The sequence below is a fragment of the Beta vulgaris genome, chromosome 1, assembly GCF_026745355.1.
Source record: "Beta vulgaris subsp. vulgaris cultivar EL10 chromosome 1, EL10.2, whole genome shotgun sequence".
NCBI lineage: Eukaryota > Viridiplantae > Streptophyta > Magnoliopsida > Caryophyllales > Amaranthaceae > Beta > Beta vulgaris.
In genome coordinates this window covers 45030759-45058348 of record NC_079202.1, presented here as the reverse complement: position 1 = coordinate 45058348, position 27590 = coordinate 45030759, and the positions used below count along the sequence as shown (strand labels likewise).

Genomic DNA, 27590 nt, shown 5'->3' with positions numbered 1-27590 from the left:
TCCCGAAATGGAATCAAAATCAAATGCAAGCCTAAAAGTCTACACACTAGTTATAATATATCTCATATAATCATGTTCAAAGAGAATTTGAGGTTAAATCACTTCATAACTACATTTTGGGAGCGAAAAGGCCAAATAGGCCAAAATAGACCGGAAATGGATTTTCGTTCCCGAAATGCAACCAAGAACAAATTAAAGCCTAAGAATCTACATACTAGTTATAATATGCCTCATATATCATGTTCAAAGAGAATTTGGGGTTAAATCACTTCATAAGTACATTTTGGGAGCGAAAAGGCCAAAATAGGCCGGAAATGGCCTTTTCGTTCCCGAAATACAACCAACAAGAAATAAAAGCCTAAGAATCTATATACTAGTTATAATATGCCTCATATAATCATGTTCAAAGAGAATTTGGGTTAAATCACTTCATAAGTACATTTTGGGAGCGAAAAGGCCAAAATAGGCCAAAATAGGCCGGAAATGGCCTTTTCGTTCCCGAAATGCAACCAACAAGAAATTAAAGCCTAAGAATCTACATACTAGTTATAATATGCCTCATATAATCATGTTCAAAGAGAATTTGGGGTTAAATCACTTCATAAGTACATTTTGGGAGCGAAAAGGCCAAAATAGGCCAAAATAGGCCGGAAATGGCCTTTTCGTTCCCGAAATGCAACCAACAAGAAATTAAAGCCTAAGAATCTACATACTAGTTATAATATGCCTCATATAATCATGTTCAAAGAGAATTTGAGGTTAAATCACTTCATAAGTACATTTTGGGAGCGAAAAGGCCAAAATAGGCCAAAATAGGCCGGAAATGGCCTTTTCGTTCCCGAAATGCAACCAACAAGAAATTAAAGCCTAAGAATCTACATACTAGTTATAATATGCCTCATATAATCATGTTCAAAGAGAATTTGAGGTTAAATCACTTCATAACTACATTTTGGGAGCGAAAAGGCCAAAATAGGCCAAAATAGGCCGGAATTGGCCTTTTCGTTCCCGAAATGCAACCAACAACAAATTAAAGCCTAAGAATCTACATACTAGTTATAATATGCCTCATATAATCATGTTCAAAGAGAATTTGAGGTTAAATCACATCATAACTACATTTTGGGAGCGAAAAGGCTAAAATAGGCCGGAAATACAACAAACAACAATTGGAAACCTAAAAGTTACATACCTTTCGAAGATCAACAACATCTTTGCAATAGTTGACGATATCGAGCATGAACCTCATGACGTAATACCCACACGCAAGTCCACCTTCTTGTACCGGACACTAAAATTCACCAAAGATGCAATAAATGACATGTTATATGTGTATTATGTGTTTGTATAAAAGGATGCAAAAAATATTACATGTTACCTCGACTAAATACCAAACAGGAGCTTTTCCTTGTCGAAGTCCAGATGAAGTAATCTTCTTCATCACACTACATCAATACACATTATTATAAGATTAGATGTACATTTAATATTTAATAAGCTAAGTGTGCATATATAGTTTCGATTAGGCTACCTATTTAACAATGATTTGACTAGTAAGGACCGTATTGTTCCTTTACGCAAAGAATCAAAGTGGTAGACTTCGTTACTTGACACACATATTGCAATGAGTGTCCAATGGTTCCTACAACAATAAAAATAATGTTATTGTTATCGTAGAACAACTAATAGGTCAATTTAATTAATTAAAAAGTCAGTTTAAGAAGCATACGATTCAATGTAAGGAAGAAGAACGATCTTATATCCAAGACGAGAACATGCGTTCAAAGAATCCTTGAGATATACTTTCACCTCTTTTTCGTTTTGTACGCAACTGTCATCTCGTACAAAGCTTGGACATAACCAACCAAAGATTGGCTGACTAGATCGCCTCACATCATTGTATAATAGCCTGAGAATTCATATTGATAAAAATAAAACTTACTTATTATGGAAGTTATTATTAGTTGGATTGAATACTACTTAATTAATAAAGTATTACCTCATGAATGTTTGTATCATGGAAACATTCAACTCTTCCCCAAGTAAGAATTCTTTAATATCACCTTAGAAATGAAGGTCGATGTTTCCTCATCAATGTAGTGGAATTGGTGGTGCGACAACTTAATCTCAATCATTGCTTCATCGGCTGCATCGCTAATGCACTCATGTAGCCAGAAGCACGGTTTAGTAAGGCGTTGCACCACCTCCATATCCGTAATGAGTGGATACTTTCCTGAAGAATTCGTTCCCACTTGGGCACGTCGGCCTCCCTGAGGTGAAGCTACCTTCTTTCCCTTCCTGTCGGCCTTCCCCGAACCCTAGTAATTAGTTAAATTAAAAGATATTACTGACAATCATATATAGGAACTATAAAAGAAAACTATGTATATAACTTATGTTAGAGATTGTACCTGATTGACTAACCGCACCAATGCACGCGGCCATAGAATATAACTGCCAATGGAATCAGACAATAACTGTAGACCAACTGCTGCATTCGGCAGCGGAAGAGGAAATGCTTCGAAACCGGCACAATGTCTTAACGCTGACCACATAGTGAATATCAGCTACTGGCTGGTTGTGCAATAGTGGCCGGTCCCTAGGGGGCTGTACAGATCCATAAGCCACGATAATGAATCTACCATGACCATCTCCTTGATTACATAGCTCACATGGTGTCTCTTCCTTTAAAAAAAAACTCTATTCAAGGTTAGTCTATGAAACAACATATTTAAGAACAATAGTTGTGATATTAAACAATTACCGTTAACTCCGGTTGTGGACGAGGCTGCGTAGGAACAGGTGCGTAGGAACAGGCTGCATAGGAACATTGCCCTGCGTGAAAGCACCAAAAGTCGGTAAGCCCATCTGCGCCAAAATGGCGTTGAAATTCTGAGTCATCTCCGCTCTGAGCTCCTCCCGAAGTTCGGCTTTCATAGCCTCCACATCTATGGAAGGTGATGAATTGACACTGGAGGTAGTGGATCTGGACGTAGAGGTGTATTGATCACCATACACCTTTCTCACCCCGAGGCGGACACCTCCTACGCCCCTCACACGTCCATACTGGTCCCGTCCTAGAGTCTCGTGTAAGGCATCAACTTGTCCTCTAGGAGTGAACTCACCAGCTGCCTCCTTTTCCTTCAAGCCAATCTGCATAAATGATAAGAGAGAAATACTCGTGAGCGCAGAAGTTATATTATTATGTAAACCTTATCAATAACTTATAATATGTACTTACAATGGCATTAGCTATCTGTTTTGTTCCGGGATCAGGTATGACTCTCTGTCCCTTTGCATCAACCCCATGCATGGAACACCACCAATCGAGCACTCTATCTGGTTGCCGCTGTGCAACTGTCGTCGTAGAGCTAGTGCCCGATTGCGTCGTGGGGTAATGGTCATACATCCACGATTCTTCGCCTGACCATACGATGAGCACCCAGATGGTGATAGTGCTTCCTAGATTTTGCATTCGCGCTATTTTCTTCACGAATTGCCTGAAACACACAAATATAAACAAAGGTTAGATATGGTGTTATATAATATTGGATCTGAAGTATTAAATCTTAGCTAGTAAAAAATTCTTACAACAACTTCTGGGGTAGTTGTTTTTTGTGCAACAAATGCATGCCACTGCTCAGCTGTGATATGCCTCCATATCTGATATGGAAGCTTGGAGGGATCCTCGAATGATGTGTCATGTGAAGCCTCAGAAGAAGGTGTTGCTTCCCCGTCGTAGATTTTCTTCTTCTTTGTTCCCCCGACTTTTCTCCGCTTCGTGATCCACCCCGACACTAGCTTGGCCTTGAAGTCTCGAACTTTGGGCAACTGCGGATAGAAACAATTCTTCTTCGCTTCATCATTTGGAATATGGAATTGATTCTACAAAGAACGCTTTCACAAATTAGTCAATATTACATAGTATATTTAACAAAGTGTTAAAATTCTAAATAATATACGCGAATCTTACCATAGTATCTTCCCAAATCATCTTCTTCAAAGACTCGGGGACCTCTTTCCATGAGTGGAGAATGGAGAGCTTATGCATGCAAATCCCAATTTGCATGGCATACTTTTGACGCCATTTTCCACAAGGTTGCCCCAATGATCGTACTCCAAAGTCATTAGGGTGGGTTTCCCTAGTGACTTTGTAGGTCCCCTTCCTTTCCTCTTTTTCGTCTGCAAGTTCTTACTTGCAATTGACGTTTGTATACCTTTTTCTTCACGGCGAGCCATAACCATTTGCCGTTGTTCCTTTTTGTGATCGAAACACTCATCCTCGGTAGTGTGTTCCGCACTCGTATCCGTATGCACATCCTCCATGTCCCTGAAATGGTAAAAAAACATACGAATTAATTAAAAAAAAAAAAGGCAAATTAAAAATGTAACTAGTAGGAGGGGGGGGGCAGTGGGGGGGGGGGGGTAAGGTGCTGCAGGGGGGGGGGAGGGGGTTGCAGGGGGAGGGGGTGTGCAGGGGGGGAGGGGGGAAGGGGGCAGGGGGGAGGGGGGGTCTGCAGGGGGGAAGGGGGCAGGGGGGGAGGGGGGCGGGGAGGGGGCAGTGGGGGGGGAAGGGGGGGCAGTGGGGGGAGGGGGGTCTGCAGGGGAAGGGGGGGTGGGGAAGGGGGCAGGGGGGCAGGGGGGTCTGCAGGGGGGAAGGGGCAGTAGGGGGGGGAAGGGGGCAGTGGGGGGGAAGGGGGGTCTGCAGGGGGGCAGGGGGGGGCGGGGGGGAAGGGGGGCATGGGGGGAGGGGGGTCTGCAGGGGGAAGGGGGGGGGGTCTGCAGGGGAGGGGGCAGTGGGGAGGGGGGGGGTGTGCAGCAGAGGGGAGGTGGGGAGCAGGAGAGGGGGTGGGGGGGGAGGGGGTTGGCAGCAAGGGGAGGGGGTGGCGGGGGGGAGGGGTGTGCAAGGGAGCGAAAAGGCCAAATAGGCCAAAATAGGCGGAAATGGCCTTTTCGTTCCAAAATGCAACCAACAAGAAATTAAAGCCTAAAAATCTACATACTAGTTACATTATACATCATATAATCATGTTCAAAGAAAATTGGGGTTAAATCACTTCATAAGTACATTTTGGGAGCGAAAAGGCCAAAATAGGCCAAAATAGGCCGGAAATGGCCTTTTCGTTCCCAAATGCAACCAACAAGAAATTAAAGCCAAAAATCTACATACTAGTTACATTATACATCATATAATCATGTTCAAAGAAAATTGGGGTTAAATCACTTCATAAGTACATTTTGGGAGCGAAAAGGCCAAAATAGGCCAAAATAGGCCGGAAATGGCCTTTTCGTTCCCAAAATGCAACCAACAAGAAATTAAAGCCTAAAAATCTACATACTAGTTACATTATACATCATATAATCATGTTCAAAGAAAATTTGAGGTTAAATCACTTCATAAGTACATTTTGGGAGCGAAAAGGCCAAAATAGGCCAAAATAGGCCGGAAATGGCCTTTTCGTTCCCAAAATGCAACCAACAAGAAATTAAAGCCTAAAAATCTACATACTAGTTACATTATACATCATATAATCATGTTCAAAAAAAATTTGAGGTTAAATCACTTCATAAGTACATTTTGGGAGCGAAAAGGCCAAAATAGGCCAAAATAGGCCGGAAATGGCCTTTTCGTTCCCAAAATGCAACCAACAAGAAATTGAAGCCTAAAAATTGGAGAAATTACACACACCTGAGTTTATGTCTCATGATTATTGAGCTTCCGCCTTTTCTTAGGATCCTCAAGTACATGTATCCCTTCCGTGTGATCTACACGCATATAATTCTCCGACATATTTACATCATCTTCCACACGAATTTCAGGATAGGTAAAGGGGGGAGGTCCTCAAATGCATCATATTCTTCCTCATTATCAACATCACCAATACCGAGGATACTCCTTTTACCAGGTACAACAATTGACCACTTATGATCAGCAGGATCAGTTACAAAAAATACTTGCTTCACTTGTGATGCAATTACAAATGGCTCCTCAGTTTCACGAAACGACTAAGGTCAACAAGGGTGAAACCGCAAGGATCATCGTTTCTTACACAACGGCGATTATTGTCAACCCACGTGCAACACAAGAGGCAAATATTAAAAGTACAGTAGTCCAGCTCCCAGATTTCTTGTATTCGCCCATAGTAGTTGCTTTCAGCATGTACAGGCGACTTATCTTTCGAGCTTGCATATTGTGTAGACGACGCCACAAGTGAAACACCACTATTTTGTTGCGATCTTGACTTGAGATCTTGACGTTCAGTCCAAAAAGTATACCCATTAATATCATAACCCTCATAAGAGCGTACAGCTTCACGAGGACCAAATGCTAACCACTTGACTGTTTCAGGAACACTTTCATCCAAATCATTGAGTACTCGTTTATGAAACCAATCAATGAAAGTCTTGTTATGCATTTGCGTCAATGCCCTCACTCCTTTTCCAGGATTGCTAACACGTAATTCCTCCATATGTTCACTTAAATAAGGATGGACATCTGGTACGTGATGCAATACAAATAAGTGAGCTTGTTTACGCTTTTCTACGGAAGGTGTGATCAATTTTGAACCAATTGTACCCTTGCCCTCAAGTCTGCCCTCGTGTCGGGATGTCGGAAGTCCAACAGGATCAACACTAGCAAAATACTCAGCCACAAAATTACTGATCTCTTCACCCACAATCCCTTGAATTATACTACCTTCTGGTTGTGCAGGATTACGAACTTTATCTTTCAAAGTTCCCATATATCTCTCAAAAGGATAGCACCACCTCAAAAACACTGGACCACACAGCTTAATTTCTCGAACTAGATGGACAATGAGATGGACCATAATGTCAAAGAATGCGGGGGGAAATACATCTCAAATTTGCATAGAGTTTCAACTACTCTAGTCTGCAAGGAATCGAGGGTCGACGGGTCTAGGACTTTGCTGCAGATTGAATGAAAAAATGAACACAGTTCTGTAATGGTGTGCCTCACATGCTTTGGAAGTATCCCACGAATTGCAATCGGTAAGAATACTTGCATCATGACATGACAATCGTGCGATTTCATACTCGATAACTTCAACTCACCATTTAAGGTAACAAAGCGCTTCATATTCGATGAGTAGCCAGTAGGGACCTTAATGCCATACAATGACTCGCAAAAAATCCGTTTCTCTGCACGCGACATCGTGTAGCAAGCTGGTGGCAAATAATTCTTCTCCGAATCCTCCACCTTTTTACTTTTCTGATTTTCATCATCAACCCTTTCCTCCCCTCTTTTCTTCTTCCTTCCGTCCCTTTTCTGAGCCCACAACTCTGGTCGAATCCCCTCTTTTTCCAAGTAAAGTCGTGACGCCTTAACATCTTTTGTCTTGCCCGGAATATTCATAAGTGTCGCGATAATAGCTTCACAAACATTCTTCTCTATGTGCATGACATCCAAACAATGTCTGACCTTTAGATCTTTCCAATATGGGAGTTTCCAAAAAATGGACTGTTTTTTCCATAATCCTGTAGGTCTATCAACCTCACTAGCAGGTTTACCAAAGACTGTTTCAATGCCCTTCACCTGATTATAAACTTCAGTACCAGTTAATGGTCTATGAGCAACTTCTTCTTCAACCGTCCCATCGAATGCCTTCTTCTTAAACCGATAGGGATGGTCGCGGCTGAGGAGCCTTCGTGTGCGCATATACACATGTTTGCAGCCCTTAAGGTGTGTAGATTTCATGTCATCTAAACAAATCGGGCAAGTTGTTTTCCTTTAGTCTTATACCCAGATAAGTTCCCATAAGCTGGATAATCGTTCATAGTACAAAAAAGCATGGCACGCAGAGTGAACATCTCATTAGCATACGCATCAAATACTAACACTCCTTCGTTCCACATCTTCTGTAAATCTTCAACAAGCGGCTGAAGGTATACATCTATGTCATTTCCAGGTTGTTTGGGCCCCGATATAAGAAGCGACAACATCATGTACTTGCGTTTCATGCACAACCAAGGAGGCAAGTTATAAACCACTAAAACTACTGGCCATGTCTATGCTGCGAGCTGAGATTGCCAAAAGGGTTCATGCCATCCGTACATAATCCAAGCCTCAGATTCCTATCCTCATTACCAAATGACTTATGCACCCTGTCGATAGTTTTCCACTCAGGCGAATCAGCCGGATGCTTGAGCAGACCGTCTTTCTTCCTACGATCTGCATGCCACCTCAAATTCTTCGCATCTCCTTTCATTGAGAACATGCGCTTAAATCTAGGTATTATGGGTAGATACCACAACACCTTGGCTGGTGGTCCTTCACTACCTCCAGCTCCTTCACGCTTGTACCTCGACAATCCACAACGTGGACACTCATGTAAATGCTCATACTCATTACGATAAAGCACACAATCGTTAGGACAAGCATGTATCCGCTCGTACTCTAAACCCAAAGGACACATCAACTTCTTCGCATAATAGTACGACTTTGGCAGTTCATTTCCTTCAGGGAGCATCTCAGCTAAAACTTCCAACAACGATGTGAAACTAGAGTCCGTCCAACCAGCGTTCGACTTAATGTTGAACAGTGTTACCACCGCAGAAAGTTTGGTGTACTTTGTACAACCTGGATACAACGGCTTTTCAGCAGCCTTAGACATAGACTCAAAAATACGAGGTCGTCTACACGACTGATCTTCAACCTCGTGTATCATCTCGTCTACCCGATCCCTATCATCATCTCCAAATTCATCATCCAAATTCTCATCCCCTAACTCATCATCATCCTTTTTTTTCTTCACATACATCATTCTTTAATCCAGAGCTTCCCATATACCTCCCCTGCTCACCATGCCAAATCCATACATGGTATTGAGGCCTAAACCCACGGCGAAATACATGCTCCCTAACCACATGTATACTACTAACCTTGCTCACATTTCTACAATCCAAACAAGGACAATAAAAGTCGACTGCTCCAGAGGATGTTTGATATTCTAATGCACTTCTACAGAATTCCGAGACCCCATTCACAAACTCAATCGATTCACGACTACCATACATCCAAGTACGATCCATCTCATTCAAGAAGACCACCTCTAATAATTAAACACAACATTCATTATAATGCATCAATCATTATTAAAGTACACACACTCACATATTCAAATCACACACGTATACAACAAGCTAAGATAGTCACATGTTCAATTGTATGCATGCAGTCAAAGGTCCTTATCACTCCAACCTAACCCATCCTTGGACGTCTAATCTCACTAGTGAATATATGCCAACTTTCAATTCTAAGGAAAATCCGGCAGCATTTCCCTACAGTTCTCCAAGTACACAATGTAGATAATTGCTTATCTACATATGTACCCAGAGAACAATGTAGCGAAACGATAAGCCAAGATTTTCCTCAGAATTGAAAAGAAGACACACATTCACCACCTAAGTGAGATCAAACGTCCAAGAACAGTCCCAAACCGGGGACTATTCAAGACTTACCCCTAATGAGTAAGTCTTGAACGGGTATCTAGGCATATATGATGATGATTCAAACAACTATTTATATTTTCATTATATATAGCTAAATCACATTGCGTTTTCATACAATCTCATATCAACAAATAATATATATTATATTCATTAAAAAAAATACATATACATTCATAAATTATCAACTTTGTCTACATGTTAAAGTAGTTACCTCTTAACACCAACGACGAGCAATGAAGAGAAAAGAGATACTTGGAACTTTACTTGCCTTCCTTAGCCTCTTCTTCCTACAATTGACAAAACCCACATTGCACATTAACCATTTAATTCAATTAACAAAACAAAAGTAACTTAAAAACAAAATTAACCCATACCTAATTAACCACTCAAATGGTGGAGAAGAGAAGAAAATAAAAAAGAAAGAGAAGAGGGTGGTGCGCAAAGGGGTGGTGCGCAAGGGGTGGTGTGCGCAAAGGGGGTGGTGTGCGCGAAATGTGGTGTGCGAATTGGGGTGGTGGTGCGCGAAATGTGGTGCACGAAGGGGTGGTGGTGCGCGAAGGGGTGTGTGTGCGCGAAATGTTGTGCGCGAAGGGTGGTGGTGCTCGAATTAGGGCAGCAAAGTGGTGATGGTGGTGGTGGTGCAACACTCGAAGAAGTGAAGAGAGAGAATGAAAGTGGGAATATCGCACTTGGGGTAGTAAGAAGTGAAGAGAGAGAATGAAAGTGGGAAAATGAAGTAAAGGCGCGCATGCATAGTGTATATCGAAAAAAAAAATTGATAGTAGGGCTGCGCTAGTTTCAAAAAAGCGCAGCCCTTCCTAGAGAAGGGATGCGCGTTTTAAAAACGCGCAGCCCTTCCCCTACAGAAGGGCTGCGCTTTTTTATAAAGCGCAGCCCTTCTGTAAGTAGGGCTGCGCTTTTTAAAAAAAGCGCAACCCTTCATACAAAAGGGCTGCGCTTTTTTTTAAAAAGCGCAACCCTTCAATTGTAGGGCTGCGCATTTTTAAAATGCGCAGCCCTACTTGCGCAGCCCTTCTGCTTTTTTCCCCTAGTGAATCAAAACTACAATCTAACACATTAAACTAAGTATATATAGGATGCTTGAGTTGTTTATAACTCAAACTAACTTAAAAATACTCGTATTGATGCACTTTCAAGAAATATGGCCTAAAATGAGGTAAATGACCTATATTTCGTTCTAACTTGCCTACATTTGGTAATTTCAATCAAAACTACGATCTAACACATTAAACTAAGTATATATAGGATGTTTGAGGTGTTTATAACTCAAACTAACTTAAAACTACTCATATTCATGCATTTACAAGAAATATGGCCTAAAATGAGCTAAATATTTGGTTCTAACTTGCCTAGATTTGGTAATTTCAATCAAAAAGTATAATCTAACACATTAAACTAAGTATATATAGAATGTTTGAGATATTTATAACTCAAACTAACTTAAAACTACTCATATTCACGCATTTTGAATCAATATGGCCCAAAATAAGCTAAATGACCTATGTTTGGTTCTAACTTGCCTATATTTTGTAATTGCAATCAAAACTACAATCTAACACATTAAACTAAGTATATATAGGATTTTTGAGGTGTTTATAACTCAAAGTAACTTAAAACTACTCATATTGATGCATTTTCAAGCAATATGGAGCTAAATGACCTATATTTGGTTCTAACTTGCCTAGATTTGGTAATTTCAATCAAAACTACAATCTAACATATTAGACTAAGTATATGTAGGATGTTTGAGGTGTTTATAACTCAAACTAACTTAAAACTACTCATATTCATGCATTTTCAAGAAATATGACCTAAAAAGAGCTAAATGACCTATATTTCGTTCTAACTTGCCTAGATTTGGTAATTTCAATAAAAACTACAATCTAACACATTAAACTAAGTATATATAGGATGTTTGAGATTGTTATTTCACTAGGAACAATACAAGAGGGGGGTGAATTGTATGTGTAGAAATAAACGTAACTTTTTGCGGAATTTCAAACTTAAACAAATAAACAAGCTAAAGGAACACAAGGGATTTTTACGAGGAAAAACTTATTGGGCCCAATAAGAAGAAACAATCTCGGCCACTAGGGATTTTAAACTCAACTCTTCCACTAATTAGGCCAAACAATACTTTGTTACAACCTAATTCTACTCACAAGCCACACCTTGAGTTCCTAAACTCAAGTTCCTGAACCATTGTTCCCTTAACAGTTGTTCCTCTCAACTTCACTTGAAGTTTTCTCACTTTAACTTGCTTTACTCAAAGCTTCTCTCTTACAAAACTTCACTCAAAGTCCCCTTACCCCAAAAATCAAAATACAATTGATCGAATAAACTTAGTGGAATTAGAGTAAGAAGGCAAAGAACAAATAGCTTTTATGAGAGAATGAAGGCACTGACACTATACTTTAAACTCACTAAATCACTTGGTCAGACACACTTTGGAACTTAATTAGACATTAGTATTTATAGTGGTAGTAACTTAGAAGTTAGAACGTGGGATTAAAACATGTATTAGTGGAAAAACCATTATTCCATGATGTTCCTTACTCAGAGGAACACGTTCCTTAAACATCCCATGATCTCCATGATCACTGTTAAACATGGGAGTGTTTTTAGTTACTGCTCCTTAATTTTAGCAACCACTTTAAGCATTACTCGAAAATCTGATTTAATTAAAAATATATTAATTAATAAAACCGAAATAAAATCCTTTTAATAAAAATATTATATTTAAATTATTTCCGTAAAAACCGAAACAAAATCCTTTTAATAAAAATATTATCTTTAAATTATTTCCGTAAAAACCCAAAAATATTTTTATTATCTTTGGATAAATAAAATCTTTTCCTCAAAAAGATTTTCCATAAAATCAGATTTTTCCTTAAATAAAACGGTTACCTAGATTCCAGGCATAATTTACTAAACTGCCATAAATGTACCGTTGTAATGTTTCATCCTAAGTCTAGTTCCTTTGACTTATAAGTTTAGCGCCAATTCATCTGTTCCTTTCCAAGGAACAACCGATCATTCTCATTCTAAACTGCCATATTTCCTTACCATCTTCACTAGTTCCTTTACAATGGAACTAGAAACAAAAAACCTCGCTTTAGTCTTCTTGCTCCAATGCAGCTCCAGTACCAAATAGAGAAAGATCTTCATTTAGTCTTCAAAATCCAAACTTGATTATTTCTTCCTTGACTTATCATTCTCTTTGTTCCTTTCATTGATACCTTGAAATTCACTCACTTAAATAACTTGTTAGTCCAGTACTTAGTTTGCATCTTTGTTCCTTTGTCATCATCAAAACTAGGGTTCAACAATTTCCCCCTTTTTGATGATGACAACAAAGGTACAAACTAAGGAAATAACAAATAACATAAGAGAATGAAAAAGACAAAATAAGAAATGAAAAAGCATGAGCAAGAATCTTAATTTTGATTTTTCATTTACCTCTTTTTGTAAATTGTGATTTTTCATTTACCTCTTGGATTAAGAACCTTAATTTTGATTTTTCATTTACCTCTTGTTGCAAATTTTATTTTTATTTAGTAAAGTTTGTTCAGTAATCTTTTTCCCCCTTTGTCATGGTAAAAAAGATCAAACGCTTCCCTTTTTCATGAATAGTGATCAATACCTTGAGACCATTAACAAGCACCATAAAAATGGTTAAGTTAGGATATGCAAAAGCTAGACTAGCTCAAACATCAATCACAAAATACTAGTCATTCCAAGTAAGAAATTATGCACATAAATCACAAACGAAGACAAATATAGTCATGTATTTAGAGCACTTGTTCCTTAAAGTACAAAAAGAGACAAGGAAAGAAAAGAAAAGAAACAAAAGCTAATAAGTCTTGTTCCTAGAAGAGAAACAAGAACTAGACGTTAGGAAGGGAAGGGGAATGGTGTTCCTTAACAACTTCTTCTTCAACCATATCTTCCAACTTTTTCTTCAACCACATCTTCCAACTTCTTCATCACCTCTCCTTGGTGCTCATCAAGTTGCTGCTTCAAACTCTTAATGGCTTGGGCCATTGTCTCCATGTTCTTTTGTTGTTCAATCACGCTATCACTTAGTACTTTTATTAAACCCAACATCTTATTAGTTTTGGCATCTAAAGTCCAGTGAAGGTGATTATAAAACTTAATCATGTGTTGTGCAGGAAGACAAACTTCATTAACCTAGCCACAATCATCTGAAGGAACTTGTTCTTCTCCCTTAGAACCAGAGGCAGTAGATGGTTTTGGTGGAGGAACTGGGGTGGTTTCTTGTGAAGGATCAACTGTTCCTGGAATAGAAGCAGATGAAGAAGTGGTAGTATAAATGGGAGGAAGAAAAGGTGGTGGTGGTGGAAGGTCAGTAGAGGTAGAGGAGAAAGGGTTGGGGGCAACCATCTCAACCTTTTACTGTTCAAAGCTAGAAGGAACAGAAAAAGACGAGGAAGAGATGGAAGAGAGATTAGTGAGGGGAACAGAGATTTTTGGTGAGGGTGGAGGAGTTAGTTCCTTAGGTGAGTTGTGTTCCTGTTTCTTTATATTAGATAGGACTAAAGGAGAGTACTTATTTGAAGGAACAGGGACAGTTTGAGCAACTTTCAACCTAGTGTTTTGTCTAACTCTTTTAGGAACAGGAGGGGTAGTTTTTTAGCAATGGTTTTGCGCCTCTTTGATTTTTGTTCTTTTGATTCTGTAGGAGCAGGAACTTGTTCCTCCAGAATTACTTCAGTCGGTTCCTCTTCTACTGCCCCAGGCAGTTTTCTCTTGTGAGAGAAATTGGGAGCAATTCTCCCTTGAGTCAATATGCCCTCTTGCACATAGAGATACAAGACATGTAAAGTTTTTTCATTGAGAATATTACCTTGTTTTATTCCCAATGTTGGCCAACCGATTGTTTTCACTTTAAAGAGAGTAAGAAGAGAAGTAATTAAAGCTTCATAGCCAACAGCACAATTATTTTCAATGCAATGAGTGAGATGTTGGATAAAGAGTGAAGGAAAGTTTATTTGAATGTGTTGGTCAAGGCAAAACATGTAACACATATCCAAGAGACCCACTTCATTCCTCTTCTCAGTTCGAGGAATGAGTGCTCTCCAAACAAGATTAAATAAAATTTTGTAGACAGGAGAGAGAAGGTTGTGGTTGATTTTGTTTTGGCCAGCAGTTCCCCAAAAAGATTCAACAATCTTGTCTTGAGGGAAATTAGGAAAGGAGACAGTTCCTTTCCTCTTAAAATACACATCAGTTCCTTTGCAAGGAACTTCCCAAAATTTTGCCAAGGTTTCTTTAGAAGTTTTATTTTCTTCCCCCTTACTTCAATAGTACAAATTCCATCAGCATTATTGAAATTTGCACAAAATTCATCTATAGCTAAAGGAACTAAGGCATTGTTAAATGCGGTTTCAAACAGGTATTCCATACCCTGTTCCTTTAGTATGTCGGTTAATTCATTGAATTTTACTTCTTTGGGCCACTCTAAATCTACACAAAAACCTAAGACATACCTTGATTCACTTCTTTCTACTCGTTTCTTGGAGGAAGAAGCAACAGTTCCTTTAGAAGGAACAAGTGTAACTTCTTCTCCCCCTTAGCTTGTTCCGGGGATTCTTCTTCATCATCCTCCCCAATTAGTTTTCTTCTTCTCACACTTCTTCTTGGTGATTTCAATTTTTGTTCTTCTTCCACCATGGTTGTTTCTTGAGATTTTTCGATTTCTAGGGTTTTTGATGGAGAAGAGGGTTTTTCCATTTGAGAGATTTTGGGAGATTTTGTGTTTGGAAAAGGTGAATTGCATGAGGTTTTTGCCATTTTGTGAAATGAATTTGGGATTTTATGGCGCGTGAAGGGGTGTGAAGGAGATGAATAATCACTAGTAGAAAAAAGGCTACTTGCTGCGGTTAAAAAGTGCCGTATTGCTGCGGATTAGGGCGCGCAACAATTAAGGGCGCAACAATAGGTATTAATAATATTGCTGCGGTTTTAAACCGCAGCAATATAAGGAAATATTGCTGCGGTTTTAAAGACCAAACCGCAGCAATATTAAAAATTGTGGTGAAATAATTGGCCCTGACAGGTAATATTGCTGCGGTTTCTGGCCCAGAACCGCAGCAATATTACCTTTTTTTTTTATTTTTTTGTTTTATATTAGTGAAGAGGAAGCTATATATGCAACCTTGATGAAGCTATGCAACAATATGCTAATAAATTTTCTGCATAAATTTCGGCAGAGCTCCATTTGTAAATTGGATAAACCCATAATAGGGACTTAATTAACCTGTACAACAACCAATAACATCTCCGAATCCACCATCCAATCAAATCCAAAATCCATCAAACAACCACCATGATCTCCAACATACATCATCCAATATTCAAGCCAACAAACCAACATCATATTCAACCCAACCAACATTATAAATACAATTCCATAATAATCCAACAAAAATATTTAGCGCAATCCAACATATATATATCATGATAATCCATCACTACAAAGTTGGTTGTACAAGTTGCAATAATGTATATGTTCGTCTAAAGTTAGAACAAAAAAAGAATATTAACATAAACTAACTAACCTATGCAATGCACTTATCAACAAAGTATCTTGCCCACTTATTCTTCACCTTATTGATTTGATCCTCCGTATAAGGATCTTTGGTAAAGGTTTGAGCAACCTGAAAATAATTTACCAAAGTTAGCATCAAATAGTTATAAAATATATTAAATATGAAATGAATAATTATATAAACTTACTTTGTCCATATCCAACGAACCAAAATATGAAGCGAGTACGTCAAAAATGTACCGCATCACAAAATAACCGCACTCCGTGCCTCCTTATTGTTGCGGGCACTTTATCAAAAGTTATAAGAAAATGAGAAAAATTACCGCATAATGAGAATAAAGTAAGCTTTAAATTGAATCAAGCAATTCGATCAATACATACCTCAACATATTTCCACAAAAGCTTCTCTCGACGAACTCTATGGCCGCTCATCCAAAACCTCCTAAAAGCACTAGATAACACAACATTGTTTGATTTAGTCCTTAATTGTGGAATGTTACCATCTCAATTCATATAAAGTATATCAAACATATATCAACTTACGCTATCATAGGCAATTTAAGCTTTAACTTCCGCTGTTTGTGATAGCTGGCAGAATCGAAGATATAAACTATCCCAGGCAAGGGACATATGGCAAGGAGCATCCAATGTTGGCTATTGAAAGATTAAACAGCAATAATTACTTGAAAAATCACATATCATGCAACAATAAATATTTGTAGATATTAAGAAAGAATATTATTCTTGAAAGATTGGCGCGAACATGATACTAGCATTTACATCGACGCATCCAACCATAGCATGCAGAATGTACTTTGTTACTTCCTCCGATGATGAATGCGACTCCATAATGGTGCTTTGCGGACACATCCAACAAACACGTCCAATAGAATCCCCAAATCCATCCAAGTCCGACTGCGTAGCCCTAAAAATTGGCAAAAGTAAACTATATGTGAAAAATACAACTACCATATAATTAAATGTTAAAAAAAAGCATAGCTTTGATTATTGTTACCTCATGTACACTTGGATAATAGAAATATTAATCATTTCTCCTCTCAAAAACTGACCAATATCCTCCTTGGTCAGAAAAGCGGTGCCATCATCTGTCAAATAATGGAACAAGGATCTCGGCAAGGTAACACCAACAACATCATCATCTGCGACGGCAAGGGAAAGCGTATCTGCTAACTCCCTGCAGTCCTCAGTAAGGGAGTCCAAGAACGACGAATCGTCGATAACTGGACTAAACTGAGAAGCCGAACCGGCTGATAAATGCAACTGGCTAGAAGATCTAACAGCCTCCCCCGAAATCCCTTTTTGTTTTTTAGGTGTCGGTGTAACCTAATAATTATTTTTCAAAACGGGAATAAGATTATGAAATTTTTAAATTGAAAGCTATTATTTTTACAAAATTGGAGGCCTATATGAACAATTACCTCATCACTTAACATTTGTGCTAAATTTTTTGGCCATTGCACCCAAGTACCCAAAGCAGTAGTTGTAGTGTCGATCTCATATGCAGGGACATGAACAGGTAGTGGCAAATGACCATATTTCTCTATAATTCGATGAATTTTCACTTTCAGGTGATCATTCATCATTCTAGACCCATGAACTGTAGTGGTCTCATCAAAAGCATAAGAATATGCATCTGCCACTAGACAAGTCTCTCCACTAGTTGGATCTACCAAATAATCGACATGGAACCTCGTCCTAACAGCAACACGTAATATTGATATTATTTGAATAAAACACACATGTAAATATGATAATTATTTGTATAAAGGACTTGTATATAAGATAATTTTTTGTATAAAGCACATGTATATATAATAATTATATGTACCTTCACCTGAGGAGAATGAGTGTCTGATCCAGATAATGGAGTACGTAGATGAGTGGGCTGTGAAGCAGCTATCTCAGGAGCTGGCCCAGGAGATGGCCCAGGAGGTGGCCCAAGAGGTGGCCCAGGAGATGGCCCAGGAGATGGCCCAGGAGATGGCCCAGGAGATGGCCCAAGAGGTGGGCCAGGAGATGGCCCAGAATATGGCCCAGCAAATGGTGAAGCAGATGGTGGAATAGGAGGCTGAGTCGGCTGTGTAGGAGGAGATGGCACAGCAAATGGTGAAGGGAAAAAATGATACAGCCCAGGTGACTGAGTAGGTGGCTGAGTAGGTGGCTGAGTAGGTGGATGTACATGAGAAGGAGATGGCCCACCAGATGGTGAAGAATATGGCCCGGTAGATGGATGTGAAGGTGAAATCATCACATTCTGCATATATGTGGCAATGTCCTCCCTCCACCTTTCACTCATTTTCTGTATGAGTATCTCCTCTTGTTCCTTCATCGATCTCCTATAGTGCGTACGAGGTACGTGCCCAAAAGCCTTGGTATAGCCAACATTAACGCCCCCAAAATCGTAACAGCGACCCGAATGATCTGGCTTCTCTCCAAGAGCCATAAAAAGGGCGTCTCTGTTACGAATCGGAATGAACTCACCCTTGGCTTGCTTCTCCTTGTACTCCAACTGCCCAAAAAGCAAGTTAACAGTAATAATGTAGTTAATAAATGAAAAAATATTCATGTCAAACTAAAAGTTAATTATAATGATATATACATACGTATTTGTCAGCTGCTTTCTTTGTTTCCTCATCTGGAATGAATCTCTGTTTAGTAACAGGATCTTTCTTATGCATCGCGCACCACCAATCATCACCCCGGTTAAAATTGGAGGACACCGAGGAGGATGGTGTACTAGAAGACGATCCAGAATCAAAACTAGGTGGACCGAATTTCTCCTGCCTCCACAACTCTCTAGCATCTCCATAACTCCTCTGACCTAAGTGGTGATGATGTGTGTTCTTCTTTGCGCTCTCAAGCGCCTTTTCTCGCTTTTTCTGCAAAATAAAAAAACACATTAAGTTAGTATAATATTATTTAAATCAATAAAACCAAGTTAATAATTAGAATATAAACTTACTATAGCATGATCTGACATCATCTTTTCTTTGAAAGTGGCCCAATCCTCCTTCTTGATGTGCTTGTATACGTCTGGCGGACTATCACTTAACTTCTCTTTCTTTGATCTAACTCTCGTCATTGTTATCCAACCAGATACCAATTTGCTCTTAAAATTCCTCCATCTAACGTTCACAGTAGACAAGTAGAGCTTCTTGTATCGAACCTCGTCGGGAATGTGAAACATGTTCTGTTTTTCAAAATGGCTAAAATGACTAATTTTGGTTCCAACTAGTCTATATGTTGTGTTACCAATCAAATCTACTTATAAATACATGAAACTAAGTATATAAGATATGTTAGAGTTGTTTACAACTTAAACTAGCATGAAACAAGTCATTTTCATTCATTTGGGAAGAAAAAGGCCTGAAATGGCCTAAAAGGGCTAATTTTGGTTCCTAACTTGTCTATATGTTGTATTAGCAAACAAATCTACCTATAAATACATCAAACTAAGTATATGTGATATGTTAGAGTTGTTTATAACTTAAACTAGCATGAAACAAGTCATTTTCAATCATTTGGGAAGAAAAAGGCCCGAAATGGCCTAAAAGGGATAATTTTGGTTCCTAACTTGTCTATATGTTGTATTAGCAATCAAATCTACCTATAAATACATCAAACTAAGTATATATGATATGTTAGAGGTGTTTACAACTTAAACTAGCATGAAACAAGTCATTTTCAATCATTTGGGAAGAAAAAGTCCCGAAATGGCCTAAAAGGGCTAATTTTGGTTCCTAACTTGTCTATATGTTGTATTAGCAATCAAATCTACCTATAAATACATCAAACTAAGTATATATGATATATTAGAGGTGTTTACAACTTAAACTAGCATGAAACAAGTCATTTTCATTCATTTGGGAAGAAAATGGCCCGAAATGGCCTAAAAGGGCTAATTTTGGTTCCTAACTTGTCTATATGTTGTATTAGCAATCAAATCTACCTATAAATACATCAAACTAAGTATATATGATATGTTAGAGGTGTTTACAACTTAAACTAGCATGAAACAAGTCATTTTCAATCATTTGGGAAGAAAAAAGGCCCGAAATGGCCTAAAAGGGCTAATTTTGGTTCCTAACTTGTCTATATGTTGTATTAGCAATCAAATCTACCTATAAATACATCAAACTAAGTATATATGATATATTAGAGGTGTTTACAACTTAAACTAGCATGAAACAAGTCATTTTCATTCATTTGGGAGAAAATGGCCCGAAATGGCCTAAAAGGGCTAATTTTGGTTCCTAACTTGTCTATATGTTGTATTAGCAATCAAATCTACCTATAAATACATCAAACTAAGTATATATGATATGTTAGAGTTGTTATAATTAAACTAGGATGAAACAAGTCATTTTCAATCATTTGGGAAGAAAAAGGCCCGAAATGCCTAAAAGGGCTAATTTTGGTTCCTAACTTGTCTATATGTTGTATTAGCAATCAAATCTACCTATAAATACATCAAACTAAGTATATATGATATGTTAGAGTTGTTTACAACTTAAACTAGCATGAAACAAGTCATTTTCATTCATTTGGTAAGAAAAAGGCCCGAAATGGTCTAAAAGGGCTAATTTTGGTTTCAACTAGTCTATATGTTATATTAGCAATCAAATCTACCTATAAATACATCAAACTAAGTATATATGGATATGTTAGAGTTGTTTACCATAGTGTCTGTCCACATCACATTCAACAAGGTAGGAGAAATGTGTCTCCATGACCAGTTGATGTTCAGCTTCTGTATAGAAAGACCGATCCAAACACCATACTTGGCTCGCCATGGACCTAGTAAAGAAACAATTAAAAATCCAAATATGAAATTGTAATAAGCTAAGTATGATAAATTACATCTATTTACCTGTTGGTCTTCCCAAATCATCGAACTCTAAGACCATATCTCCTGTGTTGTGGAGATTCATCGTGGGACCTCGTTTACTCTTTCGTGTTGCCTTTGGATTCCCACTTGACTTCTTCCCGCTCCCCTGTGCACCATAATATGTAGTGGTCTGACCTGAACCTAACAATCAAAATAAGAAAATTAAATTAGAGAACGAACAAGTAAATTACATAATGAATATTTAAAAAATTGAAATAAACGCGAACCTGACGGGGGTGGCTGCCCATCACCTGTCACCTCAATGCCAAGTAAAGCATTCCTATCAGCCTCTAGCTCAAATCTCTCCATCCACTCATCTAATGCATCTGCATCACGATCACTGGCCTCTCCCTAGTCAGGCTCCTTTTCTGGGTGAAAAGGGGCATCAGAATCCGATGAATGCTCGCTCGAATCGTCACTAGCCATATCTGTAGCATATAGATAGAAACAAGAAAGAGTGTTAACGAAATTTAAAACAATATACATCATCACATTATTGTAACAAAATTCAAAACAAGTCAAATTACTCATATGGAACATTTTTTACCTTTAATTTTGGTCAATAGGTTGCTCAATGACTGTTATACTTCTTGGTGATCCATTCGCATGTAACTATTTTCAGTATCAATCACATTCATCATATCGTCATTTGGGATTGAGAAAGGGGGGATGTCATCAAACTTATCATATTCTTCTTCGTCGTCAACATCACCCACTCCTAAAATTCGCCTTTTACCATTAACAACAATGCACCACTGAGTGTCTACAGGATCAGATACATAGAACACTTGTTTTGCTTGCGATGCGAGGATAAAAGGTTCTTCAGTGTCACGCAGACGACTCATATTGACCAGAGTAAAACCGCACTCATCCTTTTGCAAACCACGTCTATTATCCGCCCACTTGCATCGAAAAATAGGCATAGTGAAGTCACAATAATCGAGCTCCCATATTTCTTGAATGATCCCATAATATGATTGTGTAGCATCAATCGGAGTTTTATCCTTTGCACTCGCATACTCCCTAGATGATGCAATCGTTGAAACCCCACAATTCTGGACCACCTTTGATTTCTTATCCTGACGTTCAGTGTAAAAGGTATAACCATTGATATCATATCCTTCATAGGAGTTAAAACTGTCACGTGGACCGTATGCCAACCACTTAATTGTATCAGGTACATGATGGTTGTTTCAGACAATTCACCGATTACTTTATTGTGAAACCAGTCAATGAACGACCTGTTATGCTCATTCATCAATGCCCTCTCCCCTTTTGACGGATTTTTGTGACGCAATTCACGCATATGTCTTTCTAAGTATGGATTAACTTCAGTAACATGGTGCAACACAAAAAGATGAGCTTTATGCAACTCATCCAATGAAGGTGCAATATGTCGCATTCCGACCCCACCTTTGCCTTCTAATCTACCCTCGTGTCTCGACTTTGGAAGACCTATCGTCACACCTTAGCAAAATAAGAAGAACAATATCCTCCAACCTCTTCGGCAATTGTTCCTTGAATAATACTCGCCTCTGGTCTTGCTGGATTCTTCACTTTCTTTTTCAAAGAACCCATATGTCTCTCAAAAGGGTATGACCATCTTAAAACACAGGACCACACAGCTTAATCTCCCTTACCAAATGAAGGACTAAGTGAACCATAATGTCAAAAAAAGAAGGTGGAAAATACATCTCAAATTGACAAAGTGTATCACCACCTCATTTTGCAAAGCATCCAACCTATCAGGATCAAGTACCTTGTTGCATATGGTATTGAAAAATGAACACAACCTCGTGATAGCAAGTCTGACATGTTTTGGAAGAATCCCGCGTATTGCAATCGGCAAAAACACTTGCATCATCACATGACAGTCATGAGATTTCAACCCAATTAATTTCAGATCAGTCATGGAAACAAGTCTTCTCATGTTAGATGAGTATCCAGTGGGAACCTTAATACCGTATAAACACTCACAGAACAATCGTTTCTCTTTCCTAGACAATGTATAGCAAGCTGGAGGCAAATACGTTGTTGTTCCCTTTCCTTTCTTAGCCTTTTCCTTAACCTTTGGCCATAAATTAGGCCGAATCTTCAATTTCTCCATATCTCTACGAACCTTAAGACCATCCTTAGTCTTTCCTGGCATATTCAACAGAGTACCGATAATTGCATCACAAAATTTTTTTCAATATGCATTACGTCGAGACAATGTCTAACTGGTAAGTATTTCCAATAAGGAAGTCTCCAGAATATAGACTCTTTTTTCCAAACGACACCATCGTCTTCCGAAGGTTTAACCCCCTTACCAAATATTGTTCCCATCCCCTTAACACGATTATAAATTCTTTTCCAGTTAACGGTATAGGAGCTGGACCATTTTCAACAAACCCGTTAAATGGTGCTTTTTTCTTTCGATATGGATGAGAACTATGTAGGAATTGCCTATTAATGATATAGACATGTTTCCCACAATGTGGCAAATGTGTAGCCTCCATGCCATTCTCACAAATGGGACATGCCTTTTTCCCTTTGACCTTATACCCGATAAATTCCCATAAGCAGGATAATCATTTATAGTACAGAATAGCATAGCACGAAGCCTGAAATCTTCATTAGAATACGCATCAAACACCATAACACCTTCGTCCCACATCTTTTTGAGATCTTCGATGAGAGGTGCAAGATATATGTCTATATCATTTCCCGGCTGCTTAGGCCCAGAAATTAAAAGAGACAACATAATATACTTCCGCTTCATGCACAACCATGGAGGAAGATTGTATATCACTAAAAGAACAGGCCAAGTGCTATGTTGACTACTCAAAGTACCGTAAGGATTCATTCCGTCCGTACACAATGCAAGTCTCAAGTTCCTAGCTTCCTGACCAAAGTCTCTATATCTGGAATCGATAGCTTTCCATTGAGGAGAATCTGCTGGATGCCTAAGCATCCCATCTTTCTTTCTGCGATCAGCATGCCATCTTAGGTTTTGTGCATCTTCTTTGATAGAAAAGAGCCTCCTAAACCTTGGCACAACTGGAAGATACCACAACACTTTCGCAGAAGGCCCAGTATTGCCCGGTCCGGGCACAACCCCATCCGGCAATTTGTAGCGGGACTTACCACACCTCGGGCATTCATAAAGGTCCACATACTCATTTCGATACAACATGCAATCATTCGGACATGCATCGATGCGCTCATATTCCAAACCCAAAGGACACATTAATTTTTTGGCATAGTAGGTAGATTTTGGTAACAAATTACCCTCAGGAAACATATCATGTAAAGCTTCTAAGAGTTCTGTGAAGCCTACATCAGTCAAATTATGTTTCGCTTTTATGTTGAAAAGAGTTAAAATCCCATCAATTGAGTGTATTTTGTACACCCTGGATAAAGGGGTTTCCCAGCAGCTTCAGACAAACTGTCAAACACTCGTGGCCGCTCATTAAAATGGTCACGAGCCCCTTCCAACATCTCACCTATTTGATCACCAAACTCTTCATCCTAGTGTCACTATTATCTCCGTTGTCATTTTCATCACCTACTACATCATCACCTTCAATCCTAACATGATCTTCTATCACAACTTCATTCTCAACCCCGACATTCGACATATCAATTTCTAATGAATTACTAGTGCCAACATCAACATTAACCCTATCCTGAGTATATTTTCCCTGCTCACCATGCCATAACAAATATAATACTCAGCCCTAAATCCACGACGGATAAGATGATCCCTTATGGTCCTAATATCAGAAATCATATTCACATTGTAGCAATCAACACATGGACAATAAATCTCAGCCTCGCAAGTAAGTTGTTGATGTTCTACAGCACGTTTACAAAACTCATTCACACCTTCTACGAACTCCAACGTATTCCGCTTTCCATACATCCAACTTCGATCCATTTCTAAAAACCCCAACACATACATATATACAAATTATTATCAATTTAAAATTCACATAACTCCAACACATACAACAAACTAATATTCAATGCATGCTTCCATTGGGTCCTTATCACTCCAACCTAACCCATCCTTAAACGTCCAATCCCACTAGTGAATGCATGTATCATCTTTGATTCTAAGTAAAATTCGGCAGCATTTCCCTTCAGTTCTCCAAGTACACGATAAAGATAATTGTTTATCTTATATGTACCCGGAGAACAAATTAGGGAAATGACTAACCGTATTTCACTTAGAATCAAAGAATCAACACACATTCACCACCTAAGTGAGATGTGACGTTTAAGAACAGTCCAAAACGGGGACTATTCAAGACTTACTCCTAATGAGTAAGTCTTGAACGGGTATCTAGGCAATATGATGTACATAAAAACAATCGCATTCAAGCGATTCCAAATATTCACCAAACAATAATCGCATTCAAGCGATTTCAAGTTATCATCAAACAACAAATACCAAACCATTCCTTAGATTTCCCTTCCCCTCCCATTGGTAAGTCTATCAATATAAAGGCATTGCATTCATATCACTTTAAACAAAGAATTACAAAAACATCACAATAACTTAAGCATAAACAATCCGTATAACATATTAGGGCATACAAAAACTAAAGCAAAATTATCACAAAATCAGTTTTTAATACTCAAATCTTATAACTAAGCATATATATACTTTATACTAATCATTTTAAACTACAATTTAAGCCAAAAATTTATTAAAACACTAATTAAGAAAAATTTACAAAAAAACTAACCTAAGATGACAAAACGGCGAGGAACAAGCTTGAATGCACCGGAAATTCTGAGGAGAGGCGCTGGAGGAGAAGCACCGGAAAAATTGAAGTGGCGCCGGTGAAATAGAAGCGGAGGTCGATTCGTTGGAGCAACGAAGAAGAGAGGCGGCGGAGGAATTCGAACTCGCCGAAAACCAAGGACTGAAACGCCGGAAAACGAAGGGGGGACGTCGGAAAGTTGTTGTGAAATCGCCGGAAGAACGAACGTGTCGCCGGAGGAGAGAGAGAGAGTGTGTGAGGGGGTCGAAAGTGTGAGAGACGAGACTGAGAGAGTTTGAGAGATTGTGAGAGAGTGAGCAATTCGACAAAACCCGCCTCCTTTTTTTTTTGATTGCCAACGAATATTGCTGCGGTTTCCACGTGGAAACCGCAGCAATATTTGCTGCTATGGGCCCACATGTTTTTCAAAATTTGTCCGTTGAATAATATTGCTGCGGTTTTTGGCGGGAAACAGCAGCAATATTGTAATTTTCAATTTTTTTTTCTTTTTGCGTGTTATATTGCTGCGTATAGGTAAAACCGCAGCAATATCAGCGCAGCAAATAGCATTTATTCTACTAGTGAATGGCGAAGATGAAGCGACTAAGGAACACGGATTTGGGATAAAAGAAAGAAGAAGATGCATGTAACAGTAAATGAGGAGTTATATGCGGAAAAAAAAACAAAAGATAAAAGAGAATCATGAATTGATTAAATCTGATTCCTATATTTTGGGGATTTTCGGATTTTTTTGATTTTTTATGGACTTTTTAATTTTTGGATCGGAAAGACAATAAACTCTAAGGAACTTGTGCTATAGGAACAACTTATGCTTAATATCAACGTTCTTCATATTATGCATGTTTCTTTAACTTAGGAACAATAAGGGGAGTATTATGTGACATTTGTGAGTTGTTTTATTCCTTTTAATCCATGTTCATGTTTTTAACATCTTAATTTGCAATGGTCTTAGGCAATCAATCACATTCACTTAATATCACAAAGAGTGAGACAAATCAATTCAGACATGAGGGATTGGAATAGGAACAATTACTTAAGTTTATTAAACCTAACTCAAGCCTTAATTTTTCATATCTATCTCTTTGTAGAGGCTTAGTTAGTATATCAACAATTTGGTTTTCAGTTTGACAAAACTCAAGTTTAATCAAACCTTTTTCCACATTTTCTTTTAGAAAGTGATGTCTGATGTGTATATGCTTAACTCTTGAATGATGCACTGTATCTTTTGAAATACTAATGGCACTAGTATTATCACAATAAATAGGAACACAATTAAAGTTTATTCCATATAGTCACAAAGTTGTTGTTTTATCCAAAACATTTGAGAGCAATATGCAGCAACAACTACATATTCTGCTTTAGTAGTGGATAAAACAACTGTGTTTTGTTTCTTGGTGCTCCAATAAACTAAACTATGACTAAGAAATTGAACCAAATCTGAGGTGTTTTTCCAATTTACAAGATTTCCAACATAATCAACATCAGCATATCCTCATAACTCAAACGTATCACTTCTTGGATAGTAGAGTCCAAGATCATCTGTTCCTTTAAGATATCTAAGAATTCTCTTCACGGCGGTTAGATGAGATTCCTTGGGATTAGCTTGAAATCTAGCACACAACCAACACTAAAAGCTATGTCTGGACGACTAGCAGTTATATACAAAAGTGAACCAATCATGTCTCTATATTTTGTTCACAAAATTGTTCACAAAGACCTTAATATTTTTAATTGTTCACAAAGAGTAATATTAAGGTCATTCTATATTTAATCATACAAATAACATAATTGTTCACAAAAGTAACTATATTTCTCATACAAGTAACCTCATTCGTTCATAAGAGTA

General features: G+C 38.4%; 3 protein-coding genes and 1 pseudogene across 3 annotated transcripts; all 4 read right to left on the bottom strand.

Annotated features, from left to right (window-relative positions):
- Window positions 1-1041: 1041 nt before the first annotated feature.
- On the bottom strand, window positions 1042-2052 carry LOC130592204 (uncharacterized). Its single transcript, XM_057396398.1, has 5 exons — window positions 2000-2052; window positions 1730-1909; window positions 1532-1642; window positions 1379-1445; window positions 1042-1291 (listed from the first exon to the last, which is right to left on the bottom strand). Exons 1-5 carry the CDS (start codon window positions 2017-2019, stop codon window positions 1178-1180), a joined length of 492 nt encoding a protein of 163 aa, XP_057252381.1. The 5' UTR covers window positions 2020-2052; the 3' UTR covers window positions 1042-1177.
- A 3794-nt stretch (window positions 2053-5846) lies between these two features.
- LOC130592199 (uncharacterized) lies at window positions 5847-7190 on the bottom strand. Its single transcript, XM_057396396.1, has 2 exons — window positions 6858-7190; window positions 5847-6660 (listed from the first exon to the last, which is right to left on the bottom strand). Exons 1-2 carry the CDS (start codon window positions 7172-7174, stop codon window positions 5976-5978), a joined length of 1002 nt encoding a protein of 333 aa, XP_057252379.1. The 5' UTR covers window positions 7175-7190; the 3' UTR covers window positions 5847-5975.
- A 577-nt stretch (window positions 7191-7767) lies between these two features.
- Window positions 7768-8732, bottom strand: LOC130592203 (uncharacterized; annotated as a pseudogene).
- Window positions 8733-18255: 9523 nt separating this feature from the next.
- On the bottom strand, window positions 18256-21399 carry LOC125499640 (uncharacterized). The gene is made up of 6 exons (XM_057396394.1): window positions 21200-21399; window positions 20955-21113; window positions 20763-20881; window positions 19047-19274; window positions 18684-18963; window positions 18256-18593 (listed from the first exon to the last, which is right to left on the bottom strand). Exons 1-6 carry the CDS (start codon window positions 21279-21281, stop codon window positions 18562-18564), a joined length of 900 nt encoding a protein of 299 aa, XP_057252377.1. The 5' UTR covers window positions 21282-21399; the 3' UTR covers window positions 18256-18561.
- Window positions 21400-27590: the final 6191 nt, after the last annotated feature.

What these genes read in the sequence shown, in the direction of transcription:
- LOC130592204 (XM_057396398.1), bottom strand. Translation starts at nt 2,019, where the DNA reads ATGATACAAACATTCATGAG. An exon ending in ATGATACAAACATTCATGAG is followed by an intron (nt 1,910 to 1,999) that starts GTAATACTTTAT and finishes ATGAATTCTCAG; the next exon opens with GCTATTATACAATGATGTGA. An exon ending in CTGTTTGGTATTTAGTCGAG is followed by an intron (nt 1,292 to 1,378) that starts GTAACATGTAAT and finishes GGTGAATTTTAG; the next exon opens with TGTCCGGTACAAGAAGGTGG.
- LOC130592199 (XM_057396396.1), bottom strand. Translation starts at nt 7,174, where the DNA reads ATGTCGCGTGCAGAGAAACGGATTTTTTGCGAGTCATTGTATGGCATT. An exon ending in ACTCTATGCAAATTTGAGAT is followed by an intron (nt 6,661 to 6,857) that starts GTATTTCCCCCC and finishes TGAAGAGATCAG; the next exon opens with TAATTTTGTGGCTGAGTATT.
- LOC125499640 (XM_057396394.1), bottom strand. Translation starts at nt 21,281, where the DNA reads ATGGAGAGATTTGAGCTAGAGGCTGATAGGAATGCTTTACTTGGCATT. An exon ending in TGATGTGGACAGACACTATG is followed by an intron (nt 19,275 to 20,762) that starts GTAAACAACTCT and finishes TTTGAAAAACAG; the next exon opens with AACATGTTTCACATTCCCGA. An exon ending in AGCAGCTGACAAATACGTAT is followed by an intron (nt 18,594 to 18,683) that starts GTATATATCATT and finishes CTTTTTGGGCAG; the next exon opens with TTGGAGTACAAGGAGAAGCA.